The 22,405-nt window shown below is 54.9% G+C and overlaps 2 protein-coding genes across 7 annotated transcripts in view; both read right to left on the bottom strand.

Annotated features, from left to right (window-relative positions):
- Positions 1-11,473, bottom strand: part of ARHGEF17 (Rho guanine nucleotide exchange factor 17) — a 58,310-nt gene extending 46,837 nt beyond the window's left edge. The window contains exon 1 of one of the 2 annotated variants that reach the window (XM_086678260.1): positions 7,820-11,473. In XM_086678260.1, the coding sequence (XP_086534386.1) occupies positions 7,820-11,029 (3,210 nt within the window). In that variant the 5' untranslated portion in view covers positions 11,030-11,473. The remainder of the gene's footprint in view (positions 1-7,819) is intronic. The other variant, XM_086678259.1, reaches the window with a different exon arrangement.
- Positions 11,474-16,686: 5,213 nt separating this feature from the next.
- The window catches only part of P2RY6 (pyrimidinergic receptor P2Y6), a 39,177-nt gene continuing 33,458 nt past the window's right edge, over positions 16,687-22,405 (bottom strand). For all 5 annotated transcript variants that reach the window (XM_086678264.1, XM_086678261.1, XM_086678262.1 and 2 more), the window contains one exon: positions 16,687-21,718. In XM_086678264.1, coding sequence (XP_086534390.1) covers positions 20,698-21,684 — 987 coding nt within the window. In that variant the 5' untranslated portion in view covers positions 21,685-21,718 and the 3' untranslated portion in view covers positions 16,687-20,697. The remainder of the gene's footprint in view (positions 21,719-22,405) is intronic.

Here is a 22,405-nt window from a genome sequence, read left to right as displayed (position 1 = left end):
CCTCTTTGCCTTGCCTCTAAATCCTCTGCTAACTGCCCTTCTTGGAAGCTGCTTCATCCCAATTTTTAGTCAGCAAGCTCAGGGCCAGCAACCCCTAAAAACCAAGCCCATCCATAAGTGACCCACTTTTGTCCCTCTCCCACCAGGCCAGTGCTCAGCCAACCTCTCGACCCCATCCACCTCAGGGGACTAGCACCCTTGTTGAAAAGCGTTGGTAAGCAGGGATGATGTCCCAGCTTTCCCTGTGTGTTCCTACTGTCCATTAAGGGTCTCAACAATTGACTGCAAAATGAATGAATGACAATTGACAAATGAACATCGGAAGAAATGAACGTACAATAGATGTAGTGGGCCTGTGTTCGGAGCCTCTGCCTCATGCCCAGCACCTACGGGGGATTTGGTCTCAGGAACCAACAGCCTGGCCCCTCTGTCCACCTGTTGTGGGCAGAATAATGACTCCCAAAGATGTCCATGTCCTAATCCTTGGAACCTGTCACAGCAAAAGGGATTTTGCAGATGCGATTAAGGATTTTGAGATGAGGAAATTCTCCTGCATGATCTAAGTGGGCCGAAAGTAATCACCAGTGTCCTTATGAGAGTAAGGCAGGAGGTATAGAGTGAGAGAAAGATTTGAAGGTGTGATGCTTCTGGCTTTGAAGAAGGAGGAAGGGGCCACAAGACAAGAAATTCCAGCAGACACGATAAGCTGCAAAAGGCAAGGAAATGGGTTTTCCCCTAAAGCTTCTAGAAGAAACACAGCCTTATTAACACCTTAATTTTTAGCCCAGTGAAACCCATTTCTTCTGATCTCCAGGACTGTAAGATAATATTTGTATCATTTTGAGCACTAAATGTGTAGTAATTTGCCACAGCAGCAACAGGAAACCAATATACCACCTGTCTGCCAGCCTAGACTGGAATCAGCTCATGTCCCTCTGACCTCAGGTGCCTGTGTAGATTCCGCACGCACTCTCTCCCTGCCTAAGGAGAGTCTCAGAGCCCAGGGACGGCCCCATGCCCTGGACCAACTTTTAAAATACCGGCAGCAACAGCATCACCCCAGACTAAGCCCCCCAGTTTGCCACAAGTGTGGGGAGAGCCTCATCTGTGTGTGTGGCGGAGCCTGGAACAGCAGCTGGTGGCAAGGAAAAGGCCTTGGGGGCTGGACCTGGTGAGGCCCAGCCCCACTTAGCCTCAGTCTCCTCAGCAGCCTACTGGCACTTCAGTCTACAAACTGGGATCTACTGAAGAAAGCTATTGCCCCTGCCAACAGCCCTGTGGGGAGGTTTTATCCTTGTGCCCAAGAGCATGGAGGAATCTGTGGCTCTGGTGGGAAGGGACTTATTTAAGGCCACACACCAGGAAAATGGAGAGGCTAACACCAGAATCCATCTCCTGACCCCTAGTGCAGCTTCTATGTGCTACCAAGTCATTCCTGGTGACCTCCCACAGCTACTGGAGGGGGAGGTCATGGATGCCCCTCTTGGAGCTCAGATACCCTGGCTGGGGCTCCAGACCCCTGCATGTCATGGGCTGGGGCTCACTCACTGCCCAGGGCCCAGCAGCCTGGCAGTTTTCCTCTGCCTCAGTCCACCCCTAGAATGCCCCAGAGGCTTAGGGTGGAAGTGGGGGGAGAGGATCAACTCCCATGGCGGGGGCATTGGCTCCAATAGGCTCTTGCTTCCCAGGAGACCCAGAGCCCCTGTTTTAGGGCCTGCCAGCAAGGCGCCAGGCTGCCTGGGCACATTTCCCAATAAGTACGCCAGGGCTTCAAGCCTTTCTGGGAAACATGGGCTCCCCCTTCCCCCACCCTAACACAGCCATTCCAGCCAACTCTGCTCAGTGGGAACTCTGTGGGGCCAACGTATGGCCTGGGAGTCAGGATACCTGGAGCCAAATCCCATACTTGAGCCACAGGGCATTTAGGCCAACCTCTGTCCACTCTGGGCCTGCTTCTTCATCCATATATTGGGACCATGGCAATGCCCACCTAGCTGGAGGACCAGATGGGGTGGCATGAGCTCCCGGTCTCAGGAAAATGCAAGCTGGAGCTGATGGGTGTCATGGTGGCTGTAGAGGAGACACCAGTGGGATATGGCACTGTGGCTGTCCTCATTACGGCCCTGTGGTGGTTCCCCTCTCCTATGTTTTGAACCAAGCCAATGTAGGTCTGCAGGGGGCAGTCAGTGCAGCCTACAGCCCCAGTACACCCTGGGGACTTTATCAACTTCCCCCTCCCCACCCTAATCAACCCCTCACACACTGCCCAGCAATGGGTGCCACAGTAGCTCTGTGTTCACTTTGAACGCTGGGATCCAGTCCCTCACAAAACCCTTTGGGCTGCAGCAGAAACCCACTACCCCACCACCTCTGTCCCAGCCTAAGCCACCATCGGCTCTCACCCAGATATTCCAGTGGCCTCCTTACTGGCCTCCCTGCTTCCACCGTGGGCCCCGACAGAGCAGCCAGAGCAGACCTGTGAAAGCCTAAGTCGGATCAGGTCACTGCTCTACTCACAACCTTCCCAAGGTGCCTGCCCTGTCTCACTTCGAGTAAATGCTGAAGTCCTTCTATTGGCCTATGAGATCTACCTCAACCCTGACCCACTTCCACCCTCCCTGACCTCTCTGACCTCATCTCCTACTTTGCTCCATCCACACAGTCCTCTGGATAACTTCTCAAACACGCTTCTGCCTCGGGGCTTTTGCACTTGCTGTTCTTCTCTGCCCAGAATGTACTTTCCCTGAGATGGCTAGCTGGTCTGCCCAGAATGTTCTTTCCCTGAGACGGCTAGCTGGTTTGCTCTCTCACTTCCTCCAGGCCTCTGCTCAAATCTCACTTCCTGAGAGAGGCTTTCCCAGACTTCTTGATCTAAAATAGTACCCTCTCGGGGCGCCTGGGTGGCTCAGTCAGTTAAGCATCTGACTTCAGCTCAGGCCATGATCTCACAGTCTGTGAGTTCGAGTCCCGCGTTGTGCTAACAGCTCAGAGCCTGGAGCCTGCTTCGGTTTCTGTGTCTCCCTCTCTCTCTGCCCCTCCCCTGCTCATGCTCTGTCTCTGTCTCAAAAATCAATAAAAATATTTTTTTTTAAAATTGAAATAGTACCTTCTCCCTGTCATTCTCTGCTCCCTTAACCTACTTTCTTTTGCTCCCCAGCCCCTAGTGAGGTCTCCTCACTAGTCTGGAAGCTCCATGAGGCCAGGACTTTGTTTTGTTTGCTACTGTGTCCTCAGGGCCCCGGAGGGTGCCTGGTATGTCTAGGAGCTCAGTAAGTATTTGTTAAAGGGATGAATGCATTGCTCTATCATGGGTCACCCAAGTCTCTGATAGAAACTCCTACCACACACAACCTGTCATGTCTTTCCTGTCTCCTAGACTTTGCTCATCACTGTGCCCTTCTCCTCCTAGAACCCCTCCCTCTCTTCTCTGGCTATACAGATTCTTCCAGTTTTCAAGGCCAGGCTCCAGGCATAGCCACCTCTAAGAAGTCTCCCCTGCCAGCCCCCAGACCAGTTCTTCAACATCCTTCAGTCTCTTAAGTCTGCTTTTAGATTCTGAATGGTCTGAGTGTCTGGTTCCCCAGGCCTGGGGGTGCCTCCACCCCACCGAGGGGCAGCATGTATAGCCTGAGATCACAGATGGAAAGGAATGAAGCAGGAAGGGCAAGTCCCTACACTGGGAGGGTGCTGGGGACAGAGCCTCCCAAACCCAGCTGGTCCTGGAAATGTGGGGCTGAAAAATGTCAGACTCAACCCTGGTCCATCCCCCAACTCTTCCATTCTTGGTGGGGGACCCATTCCTGGACTGTACTCCCTCCAATAGTCCAGGGCCCTTAGGAAGGAGTCGGCCAGGGACGGGGGGGCGGGGGGGGGGACTTGGGGGTGGGAGAGGGGGGAATAAAGAGAAGAAAGGGACCGCCCTCTGCCTGCCCTCCCCATCCCACTCTCCTCTGGGTGACAAGACATTTAATTATAGATATTTGGTATCGCTCAGAACTCCAAATGTCCTAATTGCCTCCCCTCCCAGAACCAGTTTCCACGGAAAAATCACAGCAAAGAGCCAAGGAGGGAAAAGAGAGAACTCCCACCCCCATGGGTTCCCTGCCAAGGGGACACAGAGAGAAGGAAGGTGATGAAGGGCTGCAGCCGGGCAAGTCGGACAAGCCGGGGTGGGGTGGCGGGGGAGGCATGTCTGTTGGGGCAGGGGTTTGGTGCTTGGGCCCAGCTGTGGCTTGCCTTGCCATGTGACCTTAGACCCAGTGTTCTCAGAACTGAGTCTCAAAGTTCGTTCCACTCCACCTCCAGGTCCCAGTGAATTAAATAACCACCGGGAAGGTGTTCAGGCTATTAGGGGTATGCAGGTGACACGCCCCAGGTACCCCCTGACTGTATGCCCCTTACTCAGATGGCAGGCCAGTCCCACCAAGAAACAGAGATCCCTTTGGCTCCTTCACCTCTAAGACACTGACATTCTAGGACTCGGTGGGAATCTAACAGTCTGCAATTCAAAGAATCCAGCACTGGAAGATTCTCACAGTTTCCACATCTGAAGAATGAAACATTCCGAGTATCTGGCATATAGTAAGCACTTAATAAATGTTAGCCACTGTTAACTGCTAGTCCAGTATGCTAAAATTCTGTGAGTCAATCCATCTAGGATTCTGAGACACAAGTCGTTTCCTGTTTCTGGGCTATAGTTGTCACATTTGTCAAATGTGTTCAGGTATCAGTACCTGAGGGCAGAAAGTTGGGCTACAAGACTCAGTACTTGAAGGCCAGGGTAGGGGAAGCACTGGAGTGAAGAGTCTGATCATCCAGGCTATTGTGGGTGTAAGTGGAAATGACAAGGGGTGTGGCAGGGCAGGGCACGGCGGCTCCAACAGCTCTGCCTGCTCCCAGCAGATACGCAAGCAGGTGTTCAGAGAACAAAATGACCACGAGTTATTCCTCATTCCCTGGGCTCCTAGGCTCTCACAGCTGTTGCACGGAGCTTTCTTTCTCTTCCAGCAACACTCCAACACTTCCTGTTTCCCTTGACCACTCTGCAGGCTGTCTTCCCTACAGAGCTTCGAGACCACACAGTCTAACATCCCACTGTACAGATGGGAAAATCGAGGCCCAAGATGACTGTCCACGTCTCAGAGCAAGTTAGAGGCTGAGCCAGGCCTGGTACCCAGGCCACCTGCTCCCAATAGGGATATGCCATGCAGAGGGCAAATAGAGACTCTGGGCTGGGAGAGACCTGAGTTTGAGGGACTCCTCAAAGCCTGGGTTGGGTCAGGGGCCACCTCTGCCCCCCAGGGACTCTCCTGTTAGCCCCTGGCTGGGTTCAGCCTAGTTTCTGCCTCATCAGCAAAGTGTGAAAGCCTCTTCTCTTCCCTTCTTATTCTGGAGCTCACACCACACCATCCCCACCCACAGCCCTGGGAGCATGACTGGAGCCCCAGGCCTGAAACAAGGGAACATTGTCTCCTCCATGGAGGCCAGTAGGAGGGGGTGAACAGCTGCTCCCCATCTTCCTGGAGGCAGAAGGAAGGGGATAGCAGAAGGGATTGAGGCTAGCAGATAGGAGAACCTCCAGGCTTTATGAAGAGGTTGGGGAATTAGGGGATGGTGAATCTCTTTTGAACCAATTCAAGTCTACCAGGTTATACTGAGGCTCAGAGTGCCCAGCCCTGTGCTCAAAAACCAGTAGAGGGCAGGGAGGAAGAGCCAGGCCGGTCACTGAGAAGAGCTGCGGGCATGGCAGAGGGGGGAGTGGAGCCTGTTTTTTCCCTCTCTCCTGCCCCCAGGGAGGAAGTGATCACACCAGCCACTCACCGTATAATAGCCTGCCAGACAGAAACCATTACCCCCATTTTACATAAGGGAAAAGTGAGGTATAGAGCAGGGGTGTGACTGATCCTAGCCCACACGGGATCTGGAGCCTAGGCTCAAACTCTGCTCTTCCAAAGACAGACTCACTCATTCTCTCCTCTACAAGGCAAGAGGGGACATCAAGCTGGGTCTACAAAAGTGGGAGGGCTAGAGTAGGTGAAGCTTTGGAGGCCCGAGAGAGGCTCTATGCTGGACAGGGAGAAGCCTGTGTTATGGACAGACATGGTGGTGGAGGGGGCTAAGCTTCTTGCCGAAGTTGGGTGGGACAGGCAAACAATATGAAGGAAGGCAGGCCAAAAGCCACCTATTCTGCAAAAACTCCCACCTCCTCTCTGGGTCTTAATGCTTCTTCTCAGGAGCATCTCCCCCACCCCCACCCCCACCCCCCCCCCACCAGTTTCCCTGAGTCCCTTGGTTCATTTCTGCCTTCTTCCCTAATTTAGCCTTCAAGGCTCCCAGAGGAGATAATTATATGGGAAAGGCAGCTGGGGAAGGGGCCTGGGCAGGAGCTGCCCTTGCTCATGCCCTCCCCCACCCCTATGTTCCAAAGACAGCTGGCTCTGAAATTAGGGGCATCAGAGCTGTCCTACCAGGCTCCCTTTTCCCCACTCCCTGCCTGCTGGCTCTCTCTGTGGTCTCTGTGAGAGACACCAGAGCCAGGACCAGGGGGAAACAGAGACAAGGAAAGGGAAACAAAGAAAGAGTTCAGAGGGGCCGTGAGAGTGCTGGGAACTGGGAGTGACCAAATTAGTCCAGGGTTTAGGGTTTCCAGGCTCTTCACACAGGCCCACAACACAGTGGGAATGCAGGCCATGGTTGAAATAACCCTGAGCCATCCCCACACTAGGCCCAGAACCCAACACCCAGAATCTAGCTTCTAAGTCAGATGCCAGGGCATCATGACACCTAGAACTTATCTAAACCCACAGCCAAAACTCCAGGGACATCTGAAGGCAGAAGGAGAGCCCTCAGAAAGATTGAGTCCCCAGGGCTTGGGGTCTGGCAGAGGAAGGGGGAAGCATTTCAGTCACCAGAAAGGGGTGGGGTGGGAGAGATGAGAGCTGGCAGGATGGCGGAACAGTGCTCCCACCCTGACCCAGAGAGGCAGCCCTGCCTGTGGGCGCTGAAACCACTCCCAAACTCTCTCAAGGCCCCTGTCTGCTGAGCTTCAGCAGCCTTTTCTCTGTCCCTGCCCTCCCCTACAAGCCCCCACTCTAATCAGAAGAGGTTCTGGCAGACCGCAGGCACCAAGAGGGCCTCAACTCCAACCTATGAACTGTCAAATTTGTGCAGCACCAGCTGGATGGAGACAAGTAGCACCTTGTCCACAATCCGTGATTTTACAGATGGAGAGGTTGAGTCACAGAGAAAGGCCAGGGCCACCAGTGTACTTTATGGAATCTTCTTTGCTCCTCCATCAGTAATGCCTGTACCTCTCCAATTCTCCCAGGCCCAGGAACAAACCTACATTTTGATCTGCCACAGAAGAACCACATGAGGAAGTACAGACCTATGTCAGCTGTGGGCCCCAAACCCTAACATCCTAGAAAGGGCCTGGCCGATAGGGCATTAAGACTCAGGAAAGACTCTCACACCTCCTTGGGTATTTATAAAAAAGAATCAGACAGGAATCTCTAAAACCAATCCCTGAGAAATAGCTAAGGACTAGATTAAACCTTTTGTAATTATCACCAAGAATACCTTGAAGCAGACAAGAACTTTTGACATCAGCACCCGCACAAGCCTTTGGGGCCTGAGTAGACAGGAGCCCTGTGTCTACACATTTTAACATTCTTAAAACTATCTGGGCACTTCCAGGACCAGAGAAGCCCCCTTAGACCTGGGCACCTACCTAATGAGCACACTCAAAAGGCTCCTGTGTAAGTCAGTGCCCATGGCCCTTCTCTGGCCCCACCCCTAAAGCCCCCAACAAAGGACTCACCACCTGTGGCTTGCTGCAGCACTTGCTGGCTGGGACAGGCTCATCTGGAGCCCTGGCTGCCTCAGGGGACTTGGCCTCAGCAGAGGGCGGTACAACAGGGGTCAAGCAAGGCATATCCACCGGTACTGGGGCAGGAACCTCACCAGGGTGGAGGGTCAGCATATACTGCTTAGTGACATCCTCGAGTGATGGTGCCTGCAATGTGGAGTGGGCTCTGGCAGGGAAGCCCATGGGCTCTGGCACAGCCACAGGGGGGCCAACGGAAGTCGGTGGCTCAGGTACCACAATAGGTGTGAAGGTGGCGGGCACACTCGCGTGGCGAACGTGTTTGGAGGACAGTCGGGCCCGAGACAGGCTGTTAGTCTGGTCCTCATTGCCTTCCTCTCTCTGTAGTTCCTGATGACTGCTCCGGGCTGGGCGTTTCTTGGAACCACGTCGGATGAGCCGTGGGGACAGAACATCAGCCAGTTTAGGGTCAAGGTGGAAGTCACGGTGGGCAGTGGAGGAGGCAGGTGGGGTCTTGAGTAGGGCCCTTTCAGACTGCGCCCGGCCCCTGGCAGGACTGGGCTCTTCTGGTTCTGCCTGCCGCTCTGCAAGAATGGGCTCACTGCTAGATGGAGGCAGCATGGGTTCAACTTCTCGGATGGGCTCCCCTCCAGGGCCCTCAAATCCAGGCCCAGCCAGCTCCCCACGGCGGCTGGGGTCACTCAGAGATTTCTTCTTGGGGGCTTTGCCAGCAACCCTGTCATCTGCCACACACCCCAAGGCACCAGGCCCCTGAACAATACTCTGAATAACTTCCTGGTAACCCTTGCTCTCTTCACTGCCCACAGACCAGTCACTGTGGCCACTGGTCAAGCCCTCATCCACAGGTGGGGTCGCTGGAAGTCCTGTCTTGGGGCTCAGTGAGCCCAAAAGGTTGCTATCCACGGAGAACCCAGAGGGCTCCTCAGAGGTGGCAGCCCGGTGGCGCTGTGGAATTGGGTCACTCAGAGACCTGTAGGCCTCCCCGGCCTCTCCATTGCTCAGTTCAGTCCCACCAGGGCCTGAAGGTGGGATTTTCCGTCTCCGGCGGAGGGCACCTGGTGTGGGAGGGGTATCAGGGGACACTAGGGCCCACCCTCCCAGACTATCTTCAGCCCCAGGGCCATGGTGGTTGGTCTGGGCTGAGGATGAAGAAAGGGGTCGCCACAGCCCTGTGGTACCCAGGCTGCAAAAAGCTGAAACAGGAGGCTCAGGGTCTGCCCCAATGCCCTCATCTGTCAGGCTAGACTCAGGGCCAGAGAGCTCCTCCTGGGACCGCTGCCCTTGGGTCATGTCTCCTGCCCAGTCAGGGCTTCCAGGGGGGATATCACTTCCATCATCCTGCTGGGCACCCATTCGCTGGATCTTCTCAAAAACCTGACGGGCCTCTTGCACATACTGATCTTGGACAACCAGGGGCAGTGGGTCCTCCTCGGCACTTGGGCCTGCCAGCAGGAGCTCAGAGGAGCTGGGCTTCAGGGCACTGGTGCGGGATAGGCGGCGGGCCACAGGCTTCTCAGAGCAGGTAAAAGACTTTGCCCTCCGCAGAGTGGCCGTCAAGTCTTTGAGTGTGGGCCGGGTGCCAGGTGACGCTGTGGATGGGCCAGGCATGGGCCCAAGTTGTCCGCAGGGGCCGCCTGCTGCTGGTGAGTCTCTGGCATCCAAGGGGCTGCTCCCAAGATCATTGGGGCGCCCACCGGGTTTTCGGACCCTCAGCTCTGAAAGGTCTGAGCGAAGGAAACTAAGCAGCGTCAGGGTCTCGGAGGCGATATCTGGATTCGACAGGGACTTCCGCTGCCGACTCTTGTCCAACTCCAATCCTCCATCTCGCAATGCCCTCGTGGTGCCCACAGGTCCCTTGGTGCGGGTTCGAGGCTGGGGCCTTAGGAGGAGACCTTCTCCAGCTCCAAAGCTAGGCGAGCGATACATGCCCCAGCCCCCAGAACCCCGACTAGACCATGGGTCCTCATCCTTGAGGGTCTCCGTGCTGGAATAACGGCTGCTACCATGGGAGCCTGCTGGGCTGGCTAGGTATGCGGGAAAGCTCACCTTGGCCACGCGGAAAGCTCCCCCCACAGTGTCAGACATGGGCCGGAGTCCCTCCTGAGGACCCGGTACACAGGGAGGCGAGCCAGTACCCCACTCCCGGGGTCCTTCTTCACTAGGGGCTCTTGGAGATTTGGAGGGCTCAGGACTCCTGGCTCCCCCTGCTGAGTCCATGCTGCCAAGATTTAACCCATAACTGTGTGGCCTACAGTCCTTATCCAAGAAGGAGCTTCCAGGCCTGGGTCCCGGCCTCCCTTCCCAGCGGTGGCCACCCTCACCGTCTTGGTCTTCCTCACTGCCCGAGGAGTGGCCTCCGTGGTAGGCCGGACTCTGAGCCCCGGGCGGCGGCGGCGGCGGGACCTCCTCTTCCTCCTCGCTGGAGCTGGCAGCCCGGCTGCGGCTGACAGGATAGGAGGAGGCGATGGAGGAGGAGCAGGAGCAGGAGGCCCGGGCCCCGGCCTGCGGTTGGGAGAAGCTATGCCAAGAATGTAAACCATCCGCCGGACGCTGCGCCCGCTCCTGTTGCTGCTGCTGCTGCTGCTGCCGCTGCCTCCTCCCCTCGGTCCCTGGGCCGGGCAGCGGCCGCGCGGAACGCAGGCCAGCCAGGGGGAAGCACGTCCGAGGAGGTGGCGTCGGTGGCTGCCGGGGCTCCCGGGCCGGAGGCTCCCACACGGCACCGTCGGGGCTGGGCGTTCCCGAGGCCTCAGAGTCAGCACTGGGCCGCCTGGAGCCAGGGCCTCCGAAGAGCTTGCGCATCTCGGTGACGCTGGGCCAGGCCCCGCGCGCGGCACCCTCCGCCGCTTCTTCCGCGGCCCCGGGGGAGACGCCCCCGTCTCGGGCCCCTGAGTGGTCGTCGTCCAGGCGCGGCGCGTCGAAGCGCCGGGAGAGCTGGCGCACGGACGGCGAGAGGCTGCGGAGCGGGCGCGGCTGCGCGGGGGCGGCCGGGGGCCCCGACGCCAGTTTGGACACGCGCCGGGAGGGCTGGCCCGGGACGGTCGCGGCCGGCCGGCACGAGGCGCGGCGCCGCAGCCCGGGAGTGTCCGTGGCCTCCTCCCTCGGTCCGGGCCCGCCGCTCCAGCGTTCGAGCAGTTTGAACGAGACGCTGCGATAGAGCGGGGGCCGGGGCGCCCCGTCCGCCATGGTGGCAGCACTCACTCTGGGGGGGCTGGCCTCGGGGAGCCGTGGCCAACCCCCCCCCCCACGCCCTCGCCGCGAAAGGAGCGCAGCAGCCGGGGTCCGAAGGCCTGGGTTCTGCAGCAGCAGTGTGAGGGGGTTTGCGGGGAGAGGGCGCAGAGACCCAAGCAGAGGTTTATCTGCTGCGGCTCAAGTTTCTGAGGCCGCGGGCGGCATCTGCTCCATCCAGCGCGGTCCCTCCCGCCTCAGCGCCGACCCCCAGGACCGGCCCCCTCTTCGGCCGGTGCGATTCGGAGCATCGCGGCCCGGCCCGGTCCGGGCAGGATCCCAGTGCTCTGCTCCTCGGCTCCGTGCCCGCCAGCCGGCCTGCCTGTCTCCCCTCGCGCTCCCGCTCCGGCTCCCGCTCCCTCCCTCTTGGCTGCTAGCTCCTCGCTCCCTTTTGTTGCAAATAAACTTTGTGGCTGAGGAAAGGGGGCGGGAGGCGGGGCCTCGCGCCCAAAAGAGGGGGTGGGCTCCGGTCGCGCGCGAGGCTGGGAATCGGGAGTTAGGGGGGAGGGAATCGGGGAGGAGCTGAAAGAGAAACAAGACTGCTTGAGCACTTGCAGACCGAAGTAACCCTCTAGAGGAGCCCCTCTGGAACCCAGCAGGCCGAACTGCCCCGCCAAGGACTCCCTCCGGCACGCGAAAGCTCTCAGTGTGGACAGATCCTCTGACATACAGCCGGGGCTGCGCCCCCACTGCGGTTCAGACGCTTTTGTGTGGTAACATCTTCTGCTCAAAGAAACCCCAACATGGCAACTTCCGACCCATAAACTGGTACACACCGACATTCAGGTACACCCAGAAACTCTTCCAGGTGGAAGGGGGCGGGACTCGCCGCCAGGGGGAGCAGTAGGCGCCACAGGAGACCTGGGCGCTAGCCGCTCCCTGCCCCACCCCTCACCCCGCCCAGGCCACGCCCCCCACCGGGCCCTTCTCTGTGAATCCCACTCTCCCAGAGAGCCCGTCCAGCCTCCCTTGCCCCCAAACGCCCCGCCCCTCTTACCTCTGCTGCCAGTCCAGCTCTGACCCTCCCACGCCGCTCCAGGTGCCCCACCCTCTGTGGCCACGCCCCCATCCCCCTCACTTTTCCAGCTGCCCACCCCTAGGCACGGCCCTCCACCTGCCCCCGCCGTCTCAGAGGCCCCTGTCCTCGCTGCTCCGCCCTGTGCCCCGCCCCTCCTCTTGAGCTCCGTGATACGTGGCTCTTACGCCCTCTACCGGTCGGATTCCCCCCCCCCCCCCCCCCCCATGGAGTACAGGACAGGTAAAGGTAAAGCGGTACCCATCACCAAAAATGGGAGTTTGGAAGACTTCATTTCCTTTACTTCTTTTCAGTCCTTTCCTAATCCCTTCAGCCGTTTCAAACCTAGTCCCTTCGCAAAGTCCCTTCTGCTTCACACGCAAAACGAATTTCAACGGAAACGCCCTTGACTTGCCACTGCCAAACCAACACGACTACCTGTGGCCCTCCGCCCTCCTAACAGAGGGTGTGGGTCGCCTCTCCTGCTTCAAGCTGATCCAACCCTTGAGCTCCCCTTCCACCTCCGCCCTTGTCCGGCAAGTCTCTCATTGTACTGGGTACTGGGGTCTTCCCCACCCCCGCCTGCTTCTGCTATGTGCCATTCATCCTCAGGGCCCAGCTTACAATGCAAGGAAGCTCCTCAACATTTGAATGAACAAATGAGAGTTTATTTGTTCATAAACAATAACATGGGTTATTGTTGGATGTATGGGTAATATTATTTCATTCTTTTTATTTAATCCTCGAACCACCCTGGAGGGAGAAAATATTTCCTCTCTATTGGTCATGAAGGAGATGTAATTTTGACCACTGTCAAAGTCAGGAAACGGCAGTGCCTGGTATGACTCAAATTCAGATTTGAGGAGCTTTAAATGCCATGCTCCTCCAGTCTTCACCGGTCCCAGATCCCTGATAAAGAGGAGGGTTCTCTCTCCTTGAGCCCCCAGCAGTCTCTTCCTCCTTCTTGGGCCTGGGCTCACCTGCCCCAGGAACAGAGGATAGTCTGACTCATGCTCTCCTCAGCAAAAGAGGGCTGGGTCTGACTAGGCTGGCAGGCCCTGGAAGCAGGAGGCCCTGGCCCAGATGAGAGGTGCAAGGATGGGCATAGAGCAGGATGGCAGTCAGGGATTGACTCGGTTGAGGGAAATCTCTGTAGGGAGGATGCTCTTCCTCTTTGAGTTGAGACTAGCCTCCTATAAGTTCCTCACCTCAGCCTTGTCTCAGCTCTGCCTCAAAAGGACCTCTGTCCTTCACTGGGGAATTGATGGCAAGGAAGAGAATCCTGCCTGGCCTAGTGCCTCTCTACCCTTGCCTTGCTGTGTGACTTTGGATATATGCTTACACTTTTCTGGGCCTCAGCTGCCTCATCTGAAAAGTGAGGAGTGGGTCTAGAGTTCCCCAAGAGTGCCTCTCTGACTCTATTTGAAGTCAAATTCTTGTTTCCTCTGAAATTCTTTTCTACTCTTTGGGGAAAGTTTTGTTATGGTGGGGGAGACCCTCATCCTGACAGACACTGCTCTCCTCCAAAAACAATGGTCCCTACCATCTGAAATTTGTACTTTGCCAAACTTTTTCACATCCTGTCATATTTTGTCTTCACATCACTTCTGGAATAGAAGTTTATATTCCCATATCACAGATGGGCAAACTGATGGAGAGATGCAGAGACTCAGGTCACCTCAGCATCCTGAAGATTGGCCTTGAGGTAGGCTGACTGAGGCCTTTGGATCAGGAATCCCCTTGGTGAGGGGTGAGGAGGGTGTTTAAGTATCTAGGCTGGGCCACCACCCAGTGGCACACTCACCCAGGCAGAGAGTGGCTTGGCTGCTTCCAGCACCTCACGAATCCTCCTAGCCTCAGTACCTTCTGACTCATGATGAGACAAAGTCATCTTCCAGGTACAGAGGGTGCCTGGGTGTTTTTAGCCCTTCAAAGACTCATCTAGGAGGTTGCTGGGAACACTGGGCACCAGGGTGGAGAGGGGAACATTTCTGGGAGTCTAGAGCTGGGCCCAATGCAGGCACCCTCACAAATGTGCCAGATGACCCTCAGCAGGTCACTCCCTTCCTCTGGGCCTCAAGCCCCTCACCTATGAAAGGGGAATGAAAACATTAACCCATCTACCCATAAGTCATGGTGCCCAGCAAGATTGGGGCTATAAAACCCTTGAAGAAATCAAGATAGGAAGGTTGTGATGGTCACAGTCATGGCCAGTGATGGCCCTTGGGTACTTAAGAGGGAGAAAGATAAGGAGTGAGAGGACCTCGAGAAGAAATGCCCTCCAGGGGCCACCTGGGTGGCTCAGTTGGTTAAGCGTCTGCCTTAGGCTCAGGCCATGATCTCACTGTTCATGGGTTCGAGCCCCATATTGGGCTCTCTGCTGTCACTGTGGAGGCTGCTTTTGATCCTCTGTCTCCCTCTCTCTCCTTTCCCCTTCCCCCACTCCCCTGCTCGTCTCTCTCTCTCTGTGTCTTTCAAAAATAAACATAAAAAAAGAGAGAGAGAGTGAGAGAGAGAGAAAGAAGAAGCAATAACCTCCAGGAAGGAACTGTCTTAGGGGGAATCTGACTCCTGACTCCATTCCCAAGTCAATTAGAAATGACCTCAGATTGTCCCCTTTCCTGTATAATTAGACCTCAAGTGGACAGTATTGGATTATTTATAACCTTTAGTTCATGACACATTCTCACCACTTCTTTAATTGGCTCCCACCACAAAACAACTAGGACCTTGATAATGTCCTACATCTCATCGTATAGGTTCCCTACCACCCATTCTCCTGCTGTCGTACCACGCCGAATAATAGCCATTACCTTCTGTGTTCAGCATTCCTTTGCTTTCCTTTTTGTGTAGTTTTGTTGCATCTGTGTATTCCTTCAAAGTATATATTTTCATTTTAGTTGTTACAAAAGGGCATCTTGCTCTGTGTAATTTTTTGAGATTACTTTGTACTTAATATTATACTGCTTAGGTTTATCCATATCGTCACACATCCATGTAGTGCATTCTGGCTGCGTGTAATATTCCATTGTGTGAATATAGCATAGTGTATTATTCATCCACTCTCTCATGGACGGATATTTTAGTGTTTGCAGGTGTTTGCTCTTGCAAATAGTGCTGCTCTGAGCATTGTGCACGACTCCAGGAGCACATGCGCAGGAGAGCTCAGGGTAACAGGCCATGTGACTACTCAACATCCAGGAGGCATTGTCAAGCTAGGATCGAATATCTCTCTGTGTGTTTTTATTTTATTATCTGTGTTTCCTTTTACGTGAAATGCCAGTTTGTGCCTCTTCTATTGGGTTATTATACTTTTTTGTACTTTATGAAAATTCTGCTCTAACTTTTCCATGCTCAATAGGGTGGCTTAGGGAGGGCTGGTAGTATTATCATTGTTTTATATGTAAGGAAACAGAAACTTAGAGAAGTGAATGGGCTTGTTTAGAGTCAGAGTCAATAACAGCCCTTTTGCACTGAGCTGATACCTTCTGAGACCATTGGGCTTCAGCTAAGAAACCTCTGCCCCTTACGCTGAGTCACAAAACCCCTGGTCCCCATCATCTCTCAGCTCCTGACCATTACATGAGCTTATAGTCTCCCCAGTGAGGCCTTAGCCCTTGTTATGTTCTTCTGAGCTCTCCTCCCAGCTGTAATGATCCAGGGTATATATTTATTTCATTATTGTCTTTCTGTTTCATCAGACGAGAAGCTCGCTCAGGGCAGGGACCCATTGCTCAGCATGATGCCTGGCTCATAGTAGGTGCTCAATAAATGTTGTTTACTGGACGAACTGCCAGTTTCCTTGTCTGCACCCCTACCCTCACCCCCAGGTTCTTTCTGAGGATAGGGTCTGGGTCAGAGCTGCCTCTGTGTTCCCATCGCCATCTTGGAGTATAGAGAATGTGTGTGGAAGAATGAATGAAGGAGGGAGGAGCAAGCTGCATCTATTCCTAGGACAGATCCAGTGCCCCTGGGCTTTTCCACATTAGAAAGGACAAGCCCTGGTTCCTGATTCTCTGGCTCTTCCATCTTTGGCCCTGCCCCTGTACTCAACCTACAACAGCCAACTCATATGCCTCCTGTCATGGAAGTGCCCTCCCTGGACCAGGCCTCCCTGGGAGCCTTCTTCTCTCTTTTCTTCTCCACCCATCACCTCCACTTCCTCCCTGCCTGCTACTCCCTCATTCAAACACCTCCACTGCCACCATCATTCAGAAACCCCTAGGCTTTCACCTTTCACCTCTCTGGCTCCTCCTCCTGCCCAGCCCCCTAATGAAGTTCCCAGGGTTCTCTCCAGGCCCTCCCTTCCTACTCTGTCCCTCAGGAAACCCATCTACCCCCTTGGCCTCAGGCCTCAAGCCAAAAGCACCATGACCACTCCCCAAGTTTTGCAATTCTCTAAGAAGCCTTCCTGGGTATCTCCAGACCCTGCTGAGTCCTAGCTCCCACCCAGGTTGAGGCCTTGTTATCAAGCTGGACCCTGCCCCCACCCCAGTCCAGGACACTGCCTGGCCTCCCTCTAGGTCCACCATCTCAGGATAGGAGCGAAGTAGAGGGACTTGTTTTGGCTGTGGTAACAAAGGCCTGAAAAACTCGTGGCTTAAAAAAGATAGACATTTATTTCCCTCTTGTGCAAAAGTCCAAATTCAGGTGGCCCCAAACTGGAATGGTCAGAAACCCAAGCTGTTTCTCATGGTCCAAGATGGTGCCCCAGCTGTGAGGCCCCCATTGTAAGCAGCAAGAAGGGAGGGGAGGCAAAGGACAGACCCCACCTATCTTTTAAAGACCTTCATCCCCTTCCTGTGTTAAACTGCTGTAGGCCACTTTGCTTATATCCCACTGTCCAGGATTAAGATACCTGGTCGTGCCTAGCTGCAAGTAAGGCTGGGAAATGAAGTTTTCATCCTAGGAGAACTTGTGCCCAATTAAAGGAGAGTTAATACTGCAGTTGGCACTTAGCCGTCTCTGTTACAACTTCCTAGGGGGATCCCCAGTTACTGGCACTGGCTGAGGCAGGTGGGCACTTGAAAGGCACATCATAAAAGGAAAGGGAAGCAAGGCAGGTCGAGTAAGGCAAGGGGGGCATCTAGTATCTGGGTTAGAGAAAGACTGTGTGACCTTCACAGGTCAATTCTCACATCTGGGCCTCAGTATCCCCATCTGTAATTGGAGATATTGTAAGGATTAAGTGAGAAAACGTGTGTACAGCACACTGCATGTGCCCAGGACCTGCAGAGCCCAACAAATGGCCACTGCTGTCATTGTTGTGGCTCCCCGGTGCTCCCCTGGGCTGGCACCAAGCCTTTTACTCTCCAGCCCTGCCAACTCTCCAGCCTAATCTCTTGCTATCTTTCCTCCAACAGCCTCTACGCCTTGGGCTGTGCTGTTCCCCGCACCAGAACAAACTTGCCCTCTCTTCTTCAGTCTAATTATGGCCATCCTTCAAGCCCTAGCTGCACTGCTACACCCCAGGAAATCTTCCTCAAGCCCAGAGCATCACCTTGGACCCCTGTGAACCCACATGCTCCCCCACCCCTCACCACACTCTACCTCCACACCTTCGTCCGTGTCTCCTCTGTCTTTACCCCAGTGAGCAGACATCCCCAGCTGAAGCCCCTATCCCCGGTGTGCTCTGGGTTAAAGTGAGGAGAGAGATTAGGGGAGGGGGACAAAAGGAGGGAGAATGAAGGGGGGAAATTCAAGCTCCCCAAATGGCACTCGGGAGTCTCTCGTACTGGCATTAATAAATGGCTTTTCCTTCTTGTAGGAGTAGATAGATGGGGCTCATGGATTATGACCCTCGTTCTGAAGGGAAAAAAAAAAGTGTGCGGAGTTTTTTTTCTTAAAAGACCAGCTGCCTCCCCAGGTGAAGGAAGGAGAAATCCCTTGCTCAGAGCCCCTTGTTTAGAAACTTCCTAGGCAAATTCCTAGAGAGAGAGACTGGAGGAACTTGTGTGCACAAAAGGCAAAGTCATTACAATAGCAACACTCATTGCACGCTTACTGTGTTTTGGCATTACTCTGAGTGCTTTGCACGTATTAATCCTCACAACCACTTTGCAAGACAGATGGCATCATCATTCCCATTTTATAGCCTGGGAAGTTGCGGTACAAAGAGGCTACATAACTTGCCCAGAGTAACATAACTAGTAAGTGGTAGAGCCAAGATACACGCTCAGGTTGAGCTGGGTCTGCAGTTTCCACCCTTTATGCTGTTCTGCCTTGCGAAGGGATGCTGGAAATGGAATTTACCTGTGGTCCACAATGTTCACTCTTGGAAAAGTAACCAAAGAAAGGGTCACCATTCTCGGCAGTCTGCTAGGACAGTCATCTGGGATGCTCTGGGCACTGTGGGCAGAGGCCCTCTGCCTTCCGCTCTCCTGCTGCCCTACTCCCCCATGACAGGCAACTGAAGAGTCTCATCTCAGACTCTCAACAAGATGCAAGGCAAGCATCATCTGTACTACTTGGCAGGACATTGCATTGTGTTGGGAATATACATCTTCTGACATTTCCTCACGTCTCTTCCCTGTGACCCAAAGAATCAAAGTCCCTTCTGTCCAAATTATCATCAACCTCTTCAGCAAGGGCACTTTTGATGGGTTCCCAAGATGGTTTGGGCCCGGTTTGCCCACTTCCTCAGACAGCTGCAAGCACACTTCCAACATTACTATGGAGTTTAACTCCCGCAGAGCCCTTCTCTGAATGCCCCCATTGCCCAACAGCCTTGGAGATTAGACAGGGCTAAAAGGAAAATGCTGAGTAAGCTATGCAGTCCTTCCCCTCCCTGCCCTGTCCCTATGCCCTGCCCTCTCTCGGCTCTACCCTCTAAGAAGGTAGACTCTTTGTCAAGGCTGGTTCGGGTACAGGGTCTGAGTGGTATACTAGCAGCCAAGGGCAGGTGAAATTGTTCTACAGGTGGAAAGCTGGGACCTGGGAGGAAGGAATAAGGAATGGAGGAGAAGTGAGGGGGGGTCCGGTGGGGGTGTGTGTGGAGATATGAGGAAAAGGAGCAGAGAGGGTGAGGAGCTGTGTGGGTGGGGCCGAAAGGAGGGGTGGGTGGGGAGAGCAGGTAAAGAGGCCTTATGTGGCAGAATCCCTTGGCTGTCTTCTCAGAGACCTTCAGTGAAGATGCCTTTCCAAAGCTTTTGAAGGCTCAGGTCTGTGTTTGAGATGCCCCTGTGAGATGGCCTCCAGCAGCCTCCCAGGCACCCACAGGCCAGAATGATGAAGGTGAGAGGGCAGGAGCAGAACCCATGGAACAGTCTGTCTTGAGACTGGCCACAGGACTTCTGCACCTCCATGTGGCAGCCTCCTGGAAGCCCTGGCATGGCCCTGAGTCTCTTCAAGTTGACTTCTCCTTCTAGAATGAAGCAATATTGAAGGGCTATTTCCCTTCACTTGGGGGGGCCTGGTGGAGGGTTTCTCAGGCACCCAGGATACCCTGAGGCTGAAAGAGGCCCATGCGAAGAGATAGGTGGAGGAGAGGTGGGGTCTGGGGCTCTTCCTGGCATTCAATGCTCTGGTCCCACCCAGTCCATCCCCTCTTGGACTTAACTGAAACTCACTATTGATTTGCAGCCAGATTCAACAGGTCTCTGCCTCTGGGTTTTATGCACCCAGTGCCTTCCATCAGGAGCAGCCTCCTTCTCTCTGTCTTTTGGATTCCTCCCTGGCTTAAGCTCCACTCTTTGAAGAAGTGCTCCCTGATTCTTCCCTCTGCTCAGCCCCCACAGCCTGAAGGGTGGCCATGGGACAGCTTTTGTTTTCTCAACTTTCACACCACACAGCAGACCATATGCCTGCCCCCCACTCCAGCTCTCTACCCATCTCCTCCAGCGCAGAGTCTAGATTAGGGCCATCCCAGGCTGGGTGAACACGCTCCCCACTTCCATTTGCTGACCTGCCACTCAACCCTCAACATCTGGTTCAGGTGCCCCCCAGCCCCGCCCTGAGAAATCTTTCCTGACTCCTTGGACTGGATCATGGGTATCCTCTGTTCACCCCTCCCCGCCAGCCATGCTTCCCTCTGTCACAGCCTTGACATCACTTTGTCAAATGTCAGTATATCCATCCAGTAGTTGGGAGCCTATATGGGGCAGAGCTGGGACTTGTTCTCCTGGGGCGCTGGAATCAACCCAGGCCCAAGCACAAGGTGTAGGTAAAGTTTTGCTGAACGAATGGAACATCACATACCTCCAGAGAGCTCATATTCATCCCTCAAAATCCAGCTCAAATGCTCCTTTCCAGAAGCCCTCACTTCCTCCTCCCATCTTCCCTCACTCCCTTTATTGGTGACTCCAAAACATTCGGCATGCTCCTCAATTACAGTGCATGTCACACGCCATTTTTGTGAGCAGCTTAACATGGCTTCCCTGCCTCTCCAGGGCTGACTGGGACCTTCTGGAGAGCCAGGTCCGAGCTTGTCTCTCTGTGCCCACACGGCCCAGTCCAGAGAAAGAGCTCAATAAATAGTCATTGGTTGAGATTCTGGAGTCTGTGGGGCGACCTCACTCCATGCCCAGCTGAGCTAAGCTCAAATTCTCTGCACAGTTTGGGGTTGGTGGGGCTTCCGGCGCCACGGCCCCAGGTGTCCTTGTCCCCAGTGGGCTCAGGGACCCCGTCGCTGCCACTTGGCCGTGAGTTTCTGCAGCAGCTCATGTGGCCTCCGGCGGAACTTCTCCTGAGTGAAGTAGAAGAGAATGGGATCCAGCACGCTGTTGGCACTGGCAAAGGGCCGTGTGACTTTGTAGGCAGCTGCAAAGGCCTCCAGCACAGGGCAGGGGACCCCAGATGTAGAGCGCACCGCCAGGTAGGCTGTCTTGGTGACGTGGAAGGGCAGGAAGCTGACGACAAAGGCGGCTGCCACCACCACCGCCATGCGGGCTGCCTTGCCACGCCGCTCCCGGGCCACTGGCCCTGCTGGGCCGTCCTGGCGGCACAGATGGTAAGCCAGGCGGCAGTAGCAGGCCAGCAGGGCGGCAAAGGGCAGCAGAAAGCCGATGACCGTGAGGGCCATGCCGTAGGGCATATAGTGGGAGGCCAGGGCAGGCGGGCTCAGGTCGTAGCAGACGGTGCGGTTACGCTGGACGCCTGTGGCAGCAAAGAGGGCTGTGGGCAGACACTGGGTCGCCACAGCCAGCCACACGGCCCCACACACTACCCAGGCGGCGCGGCGGCCCCCACGCTTGTGCCAGGGGGCCAGTGGGTGGCAGATGCCCAGGTAGCGCTGGAAACTGATGCAGGTGAGGAAGAGGATGCTGCCGTGTAGGTTGGCGTAAAACAGGAAGCGGACCAGGCGGCAGGCAAGGTCGCCAAAGGGCCAGTGGTCACCTTGGGCATAGTTGTAGATGAGCAAGGGCAGGGAGCAGGCGTAGAGCAGGTCGGCCAGGGCCAGGTTCAGGGTGTACACGGCCGTGCGGGTCAGGGCCCGGCGGGATGTGCCGATCTGGGCGATGACACAGGCGTTCAGTGGCAGGCCGGCCACCAGCACCACTGAGTACACAGGTGGCAGTAGCAGTCTCTTGAAGTTCTCTTGGTAGACACAGGTGGTGGGCGGTGAGCCCGGGGCCTGTCCTGTCCCGTTGTCCCACTCCATGGCTGCCCGATTATGCTTCCCGCATGCACAGAGGCTAGGGAAGCAACACAAAACCTGTCAGTAACCACACTCACTGACCGTCCGGTAGGCCCCCTGTCCCTCTCTGGGCCCTGATCTCCACCTGAACCATCTATGATACTCACTACCCCACGGAGACCGCACGCTGCCTTCACTTTAAGGAAACCTGGGATACAATAAAGCTCAAAGCTTGGGAAAAATCCAACTCGCTTTCTATAATATTCATTTCCCACCAACCTTCCTGGTGAACTTCTATTTGGCCTTCAAAACCCTAGTCAAATGTCTTCTCTTTAAGGGGAGACTGACAGACTTTTGGTTTTTGTCTGTTTGTTCCAAATCTTTTTTTTTAAAGTTTTATTTATTTAGGTAATCTCTACACCCAACAGGGGCTCGGACTCATGATCCCGAGATCAAGAATCACATGCTCTTCTGACTGAGCCAACCAGGCACCCCAGGCAGACTTTAGTTTGAATCCCACCTGTGCTACTTATTAGCTATGTGACCTTGGGCTATATATCAGAAAAGATATATCTTTTCTGAGTCTCAATTTTCCCATCTGAAAATTGCAGGAATGACAGGCCACCTCTCAGAATGTCATGAAGTTTGAGGTACTAAATCACGCTAGGTAGGGCTTCCCCTGGGCTGTTTGGAGTTTGGAGATTATGGTTATGGTGAACATGTGTGCCTTTCTCTCCTACACAGA

This window comes from Puma concolor, chromosome D1 (assembly GCF_028749965.1).
Source record: "Puma concolor isolate L17-30 chromosome D1, mPumCon1.1.hap2, whole genome shotgun sequence".
NCBI classification, from domain to species: Eukaryota; Metazoa; Chordata; class Mammalia; order Carnivora; family Felidae; genus Puma; species Puma concolor.
This window is presented reverse-complemented; position numbering and strand designations above follow the sequence as displayed.